This window comes from Triticum aestivum, chromosome 4B (assembly GCF_018294505.1).
Source record: "Triticum aestivum cultivar Chinese Spring chromosome 4B, IWGSC CS RefSeq v2.1, whole genome shotgun sequence".
NCBI lineage: Eukaryota > Viridiplantae > Streptophyta > Magnoliopsida > Poales > Poaceae > Triticum > Triticum aestivum.
The window spans coordinates 152,812,997-152,821,511 of NC_057804.1; the positions used below are offsets into that span (position 1 = coordinate 152,812,997).

Genomic DNA, 8,515 nt, shown 5'->3' on the forward strand with positions numbered 1-8,515 from the left:
TGCACAAATCAAGGGGTCCTAGTTGCACAAAGCAGGAGAATAACACATAAACCACCACAGCCACCACAACGCTGGTGGATTGGGTAGATTATATTGGAAAATTGGCAAGCATTGGTGCTAAAATTGTACAAACAAAGAGTCCCTAGTTGCACACAGCAGAGGGGGGAACAGCCAACTAGTAAAAGTGTATAACATATGCAACTAAGTAAAACCAACTAAGTAGAGCAACTGGCACAAGTGTATAACATATGAATAGCCAACTTAGTAAAAGTGATGCAGCCAACCGAGCAGGCAACTTGTGCAACTGAACACAGTATAGATAACCACCTAGTACAAAAACAGTGAGCCAACTGACCAAAACAACTGCTGCAACTGCAGAGCATATGGACAGCCAAGTACTATATGGACGCAACCAACTGAGGAGAATTTTTTGCAACTAACCACTTAAATCTCTGAACACCAACTACGAAATCAGCCAATGCATTGCACACAAAAACAGTGAGCCAACTGACCAAAACAACTGCTGCAACTACAGAGCATATGGACAGCCAAGTACTATATGGACGTAGCCAACTGAGGAGAATTTTGTGCAACTAACCACTTAAATGTCTTAACACCAACTACGAAATCAGCCAATGCATTGCACACAACATTGCGCACATCTAATACAACTTACAGAATAACTAAGAATCATGAACAGATCTCAAATCTTTGCAAAAATTGAACGGAACATGAAGTAAACAGCCAAATCGCCCCTAAAATCGCGCAAACGGGGACTACACGTTGACCCTGTCCAGCCACCCCCGTGCCGTGAACTACGCCTCCAACGATTCCCCCGCGAGGAGAACCACCCGCAAGCCGTCGCCAACCTGAGCACTCCGCCGCGACGCCCCGTTCGGTGGAGAGGATGGCGAGGAGGAAGACGAAGACGGAATGGGGAGAGAACTCGCTGTGGCGAGGGATTTCAGGCCACCTTGTAGATCCCGACCACCGTTGGGCGCGTGCTGCGAGATGGGAGAACGGAACTCAACGTGACCAAAATCGAAGATAAGCGGGGGTAGTTCGCGTCGTTCCCGAACCCTAGAGAGCATTCCCCTCGCATTTCGGCACCATCCGCGCCCCGCGAGATAGAGAAAGGAAGGAGAAGCACGTAGAAGTGAAGGGAGAGCATACCTCCGGCGGCGAGGAGCACCAGCGATTCCCCGGCGAGGAGAACCACCCGCAAGCCACCGTCAAATCCGAGCACTCCGCCCGCCACGCCCCGTTCGGTGGAGAGGATGGCGAGGAGGAAGACGCTGAAGGAAGGACGGGAGAGAGAGCACGCTGCGGCGAGGGATTTCAGGCGCAGATTTTGAAAACCGCCGCCCACGACCCCCACTACTCTCTCCTCTACCACTGATAGGTGGGCCTCCCACGTCCGGATGCGGACAAAACCGCCCACGACCGTGGTGCGCGACCAATCCAGACCAGGTGGCACCTGGCGGATCTGGGAGCGATCGCTCGCGCGATCGAACGGCCACGGGCCGGCCGCCCGTTTCAGTCAGTTAGTGGCCGGCCACTTTTTAGACTTTAGGATGAACTAATCAGAAGTTTTGTCAACAAATCTAGTTATGGACAACTCTTGCTGACTTGTTGCTCACTAGCTCACTCCATTCGGCTCCGATCACTCCTACTTGACAGATCGAACCAAATAAATGGAGGGCGGCTGGGCATGCGTGTGGTATGTACCTTGACGGCGACCGGAGGATGAGCGGCAGCCGGAGGACGAGCGGCGGCTGGAGGAGGACGAGAAGCGCGGCGTCCGTAGGAGGTCGCGGTCAGAGGAGGACGAGCGGCGGCCGGAGGAGGTCGCGGCTTGGGTGGGCAGCGCGGCGCCCGGGCCGGCGGCGCGGCGCTTGGGTGGGCGGTGCGGTGGGGAACGAGATGGGTCGCGCGAGGTGGTGCGGGATCTGGCGTAGGAGGGCAACTTTTTTAGTTATTTTTTTGTGGGGCCCGGCAAAACTAGCCCAACTAGCATCTCCCCACAGGGATAGTTTTTCTACATAGGTTAGAGCCAACTAACTGAATCTAACCCACCTGTTTGGATTCTTTTGAGCTATTTGAACCCAAAACAACTCAAACTAACACTAACTCTAGGATCCAAACAGGGCCTTCGCCGTGAAGTGGATCTTTTGTCTCGTGAGCGAGCCTGAGTGCTATATGCTCTTGACCTTCGGCTTGTAATAGACTCGCTGCGAACTGCATCTGGCCTATGGCCGGTCCCGAACTTCTCGTGCCACCGCATTCGCGCGGCCTGAGCCTCCGCGCTCGTTTCGTTTGTCCTAAAGACTATTCTGTCACGCTGCCTAGTTGTGGGCTTTATTAATTTAAAGTCGGACGCCCCTAGCGTCTATGTTCTAAAAAAAAGTCCACCCGGAGTGGGATACATTAAACCCTTTAAGAGTCGCGCAAAGAGCGGTCGCTCGTGCGTGCCACGTCTCACAGGTACGACAAAGAAAAAAGAGAAAGATAAAAAGAAAAGAGCAGCGACTGGTCGGGCGCGTTCTCTTCCCCGGGCGGACCTAGGGTTGCCGCCGTCGCCGCCGTCCGCACATCCCATGCTCCCAGCTCCGCCAGCGCCCGCTCCTCCGTCGAGAGGGCAGGAACATGGTGGCGGCGACCGGTGGAGAGGGGGCGTCCGGGTCAATGAGACGTTGTGGTACGAGGTGAATCGGCGGCAAGCCCGGCGCCAGCGCTACGCGCCGCCTCTCCGACTCCTCACTCCGTCCTCGTCCACAATGGCCGCTGCCGCCCTCACCTGCGCTCGTGCCCTCTTCATCTCCGGCCGTGAGCTCCATCCCGTCCAACCTCATCTTCCCGGATCTTCTTGGTTTTGGTCCGGGAGCATACGGGTGCGGATCAAAGCGTTGATGGACAGGTTCGTGAAGGAGTTGCAGAAGGCGCTGGACGCGGACATCCAGGATCGCATCATGAAGGAGCGGGAGATGCCAGCTACATCAGGAACGCAAACGCGAGGTCGCCGAGAGGGAGGCCGTTTGGAAGGCCGAGCTCTCCCGCCGCGAGGTAGTAATCGAAACCCGTCCATGTCTTACTGTCGTCTCCTTTTCTGTCAAACCGATTCATCTGCGTGTTTATACCCTGGTGTTGATTCATTTGATGGTGTCGATGGCATGATGCCTTCAGTAAGGGATCAGGTGCTGAATTCTGGTGCATTCCAAACTATATATTAAATTTACATTTCCACTACCAGTAAACCATGTTGTCATCAATCTCTGATGTGTAGAGTTGACAGAGAAGATTCAGTGTTGCGATGGTCACACTCTCCTTGAATAATGTTTGTGCTGCACGGTCCTACGCCTTCTGGTGAAAGCATTTTTAGGACCTTCAATGAGCTCTTCACTTTTTCTGTTAGCAGTGCTGAGATTTAGTGGGTTTAACTGATATTGGAAAAATGATCTTGATATAGTGAGTTTAACTGGTATTTGAAAAGTTTGAAGGGTTGACGGCTTCAGGCACAACATGCATTTTCTTGCTGTGGTACAACCTAGGCTCAAAACATCATTTTCTGTCTAATGCTTCAATTAAACCTCTTTTTTTAGTCTACTCTTTTAACCTCATTTCTTTAAACTCTCTTTTGAAATAGTTTTGAACTAGTGATTCAAGAAAATTTCAAAACCTATTGCACTTGTTCAGTCCATAGATCAAATTTCACAAAACATAAACCTGAGACTAATCAACTCATAAGTTGCACGCTATCCTGCCTCCCCTCCCCTCGAGACCGCTCGCCACACAGCCTAATAGCCGGCCCTAACCCGGAAGGATTCCGCCCACAATTTTCTTTTCTGTAAAATGTTTGGCACCTGTGTTTTATAATTCCAGTGCCCAGCGGGTTCAATTTAAGGTACTCTTTAGATCTGAAGTTTGTAGTGGAGTTGCTGTTGGTTCATTCATATTCGTTCAGTACTGCCTCTGAATTTTGGTTCTACAAGTCTTTAGACCTCTTATCTTTGCTACGACTAGATTATAGGAGAATTTTCTGAAAAATAGATAGAGAGGGTGTATATCTGATCCAGCAAGTTGCAGGATGATGCTGAGAGTTTTCAAACACCATTAGGTTATTAGCAATCTTTTGTCAATATTTGCCATTGTTGGATATTCACAAAAATTTAGGAATGTATGTTGTCAAAAGATTTTAAACCCTTGGTCATCGGGCTGTGATCATATTATCCTTTGTTATCTGACTGGAGCTATTGTTGAATATTATTGACGAGTGTTTTGCTATTTTGGATTGTCTTCCAATATTTGTTGTTTGAGCTGTTGTGCTTGTTAGTGGAATAATATCTTTACAACAGGTAGTAGTCGCCGGCTCACAAACACAAAGTAATGCGACTTACTTACTCATCTGCTTCTTTAAACTATTGGGAGTTTGGGACCCACTAAAGAATTTGCAGCGACAACATATATGGTGATATCCAACGAAGCTTGTTTGGCTGTCTGTTCTCGATTAATGCAGAGGCCCGAAGCCGAACTCATTCATGGTTCTATCTTTTAGATACATGACAGAGAATCAACAAATTCACTTCGATCTGTTTGATGCAGAGTGTACAGAAAGTGACTGTCGACTGGTAGACTGTTGAATATACGTGCAAATACATATTTATATTGGGTATTTTATTGCTTAATATAGTAAGAACCAGATATTGTTACTGTCTGCCCACTAAGATCTGTAAACCACACCTTGTTGATGCATGTGAAGTTACATGTTAGTAGTTTCTTGGTTATTCCTTGGCTAATATGCTGGATTATTCTGCGTACATGTGTTATATCTTCTTACTTGCATGCTTGTTTGTCTTGACAGATGGCAACTTCTTTGGGGTTGTGTCAGCAAGCTTTATTCAACTTCTTTGGAATGTCGTAGGATAATTGCCATGATTTAGCTTTAGATTCCCACATGTTTCTTGATCTGAGTGTATGCTCATGTGGTAGTTAATTATTTGGTTCCATGACGAGGAATATGGAGATCAAGTTGCACACTATCAAGAGGCCTTCTCCAGAGGTATTCTACAAGTTATCGGAATAGATCCTCTTCATTCCCTGTACCTTGCAGCATCTCCATCTAAGGCTGGAGTTCTGCACCTACCTACCTGTTGGTGTAATAAATTCCAACTATGAAACTAAGCATCAATTTATGTCCTACACATAGTGTTGGCAGTGTGTCATTGGTGCTTATGTTAATTGTTGGGTAGATGTTCAGTACTGCCTCTGTATTTTGGTTCTGCAAGTCTTTAGACCTCTTATCTTTGCTATATGACTAGATTCAAGGAGAATTTTCTGAAAAATTAGATAGAGTGGGTGTATATCTGATACACAGGATGACGCTGACAGTTTTCAAACACCAGTAGATTATTAGCAATCCTTTGTCTAGGGTACAAATTTCGCCACTGGCAAGTCTGACAGTTTTTCTTTTTCTTTTCCTTCCAACTGATGTCTGTTGTAATATAAGATACTACACATTATGGATTTGTGTGAAAGTGAGTTGTTGCTTTTCTCCCTGTTGATTACCCCAACAAGGGTGAGGCTGGGGAAAACACATGCCTTTCTCTGTATTTTTAGTTAATGTGTTAACTTTTTTATTTGCAACTTAGATTGTCTGATGCATTTCGTCTCTGTACAATTAATAAGATCTTCCTCGTCTTCCTTCCTCTCCTTCTCCACCTCTTAATTTCCAAGTGATTTTAGTGTGGTGTTACTTTTAGGTAAACCTAGAAACTTCGGGAACTTAAAAATTAGGCAAACCATTCTTGCAAGAACAACAACTTTGTTGTTGACTGGATGCACTGTGCCTTATTTATGTGTGAGATCTGTAAATTGAGGTGTCTTGCCGTGGTGTTCAACTTCTTACACAGTCTCTAGCTCGCTAGGCTGGGACTTGAACCACCATGCAATCTGAAGGAAGACTACCAGTTGGAAGTTGTGTTAATTAATTTATATGTACTAACTTATATTTATGTGTTTTTAGAGTGGATGGTCTGATGTAATGGTTCGAACTGTTATCCTTCTAAAAAGAGACAAATCGTCGGATTGTTTTGCTATATAGTGTTGATGCCTCCTTAAAACAACCAAGGCTTCTTTTTCATCAGATATAGAACTGTGATTCTGTATATTATATTTATTACTATATCTTTTTTAACAGAATGAATGCCATCTTCTATTTTCTTCCATTCAACACTGTAAATTTCCATCTTCTATGAGGAATCCATAATGTCATGCTAACAACTCTTAGTCTGTTATTAGTAGAAGACAAATGTGTGTAAACGTGTGAAAATGGTTGCATAGGACATGATGAGGTGCTCGAGCAATACAAGTGCGCACAGATACGCCCAAGAGGCACGCCATGGGCGTGCCCCAGACACTAGTCTGATATCGCGGGGAGCACCAAATCAAACGTGGTGTCCCGGACCTCTAAAAAATGAAAATTTTGCTAAATTATGTGCTTCAACATTGACAACATGACTCTCAAACACAAAAGTACAATGAAATGAAGATGCTCTGAGTTTTATCTCATTAATAATTACTCCATACGTGCCCCTAGCATTCTTGTTGATGTCAGCCACCACCTATTGGCAATCAGATCCCACCACAAAGTTTTAAACACCTAGGTCCTCTGCAAGTGCCAAGGCCTCCCGACACGCCATTGCTTCAAGGGAGGCTGGGTCTGTAATCCCCTCAATCACTAGAGCTGAACTTCCCAGATAATTTCCTTCTTCATCCCTGCATACAGCCGCAGCGGAACCTCCTCTTCTGCCTAGAACACCCGCATCCACATGTATCTTGCAGTGTCATGTTGGTGGCTTCTTTGGCCGTGTGTGCACCCGAGTGCTTGGAACCACTCTTTCGGCCCCTCTCTGATCATTCTCCTTAACAATGCCGAGGTCAGCTATAAACCTTGTGATGAAACCGTGGGTCGTATGGGGACTCTGGAAGCTAGCTTCATGGATAGTCTTGCGCCTCGCATGCCATATGGACCATAATGTTACCACTACCAGCACAAACTCTTCATGAGATAGCAATTCCAAGAGCGTGAACAACCACTGCTTCGCCTTAGGCTCCGATATAGCTATGATTTTATGTGTAGTCTCCTCATCGACAAGGGCCCAAACGCTTCTCGACGAAGTGCACTCCAAGATTGAATGACGCCAGGAATCCCGGACTCCGCACATTCCGCATTGAGGGGAATCAGCCATATGACGATGAGCTCAAACATCATTTGTCGGAAGTGAATGTTTCGATAGTCTCCATAAGAACATCCTTACTTTGCCTGGAACTGTTGTTTTCCACAATGTTTTCCAAGCCCCCTCGTCAGCCCTGGAGTTGGAAGGACCTGAAACTTCCTCAAGCCATGCTTCTCATCGGTTCCTGGTAGCAACAAGCATGTTATATGCTGATCTCACAGTGAAGGATCCATGCTTTTCATAATGCCATGCCCAAAAGTTGGCGATATTACACGTGCACAAAGGAATCCCTAGTATGACCTGAGCATCCATCGGCATAAAAGTTGCTTGGACAAGCTGTCTATTCCAGGAAGCGGTCACACTAGTTATGAGCTCAGAGACCAAAGTAGGTGGATTTTGTGAAATACATCCATAAGGCCGCATCATTTCCTCTCTTGGTAACTAGTTTTGTGTCCAAATATTTGTGTCTGCTCCATTCCCGGTCCGTTTGATCAAGCCTTGCTTCAATATGTCTCTTCCCTCGATGAAAGCGCGCCAAACCTGGCTCGGGTGGCCTCCCAACTCCGCTTCCAGGATCTCAGAATTAGGGAAGTAGACACTTTTCAGAACTCGTGCACTTAAAGCTTTTGGATATTGTAGCAGCCGCCAAGCCTGCCGTGCCAACATGGATAGATTGAAAAGCTCAAAATCTTTGAAACCAAGACCTCCCATGCCCTTGGGTTGAGTCATTGTTTTCCAAGAAACACAGTGCGGTTTTCTCTTCCCATCTTTGGTCCCCCACCAGAATTTGCGGATGAGCATGTTTAGATGTTCGCACAACCCTCTAGGAAGTTTGAAGCATGACATGGAGAAAACTGGGACTGCCTGAGTAACAGGTTTGACAAGTACCTCCTTGCCCGCCAAAGACATGGTACGTTTTACCAACCCCGAACCTTACTCCAAAGGCGACCCTTGAGGTACTTAAAAGCCCCATTCTTCGAACTTCCTATATCTGAAGGCATTCCCAAGTACTTTTCATTGAGTGTTTCGTTGGGAAAGTTGAGTGTTTCCTTGATTTCTTGCCTGACCAAGTCAGGTACTCCCTTGCTGAAATAAATTGAAGATTTAGAATAGTTGATATGCTGCCCCGTTGCTTAACAGTATGTGTCTAGTACATGGTACACCTCATTTGCCCCCACACCATTGGCCTTGAAGAACAGCAGGCTGTCATCAACAAATAGGAGATGGCTTACCGGTGGCGCCGTAGGAGCTACCTTTAGACCATGCAGATTGGATGACTCACT

General features: G+C 46.6%; 1 protein-coding gene across 1 annotated transcript; it reads left to right on the forward strand.

Moving 5' to 3' along the window:
- Positions 1–2,453: 2,453 nt before the first annotated feature.
- Positions 2,454–5,253, forward strand: LOC123091575 (uncharacterized). Its single transcript, XM_044513121.1, has 2 exons — positions 2,454–3,063; positions 4,859–5,253. The coding sequence occupies exons 1-2, from the start codon at positions 2,598–2,600 to the stop codon at positions 4,921–4,923; spliced, it is 531 nt and encodes a 176-aa protein (XP_044369056.1). The 5' UTR covers positions 2,454–2,597; the 3' UTR covers positions 4,924–5,253.
- Positions 5,254–8,515: the final 3,262 nt, after the last annotated feature.

Excerpts from the sequence above, each read along its gene's own strand:
- LOC123091575 (XM_044513121.1), top strand. The coding sequence starts at position 2,598 with ATGCTCCCAGCTCCGCCAGCGCCCGCTCCTCCGTCGAGAGGGCAGGAA. Across the intron at positions 3,064-4,858 it reads CCGAGCTCTCCCGCCGCGAG|ATGGCAACTTCTTTGGGGTT; the intron begins GTAGTAATCGAA and ends TTGTCTTGACAG.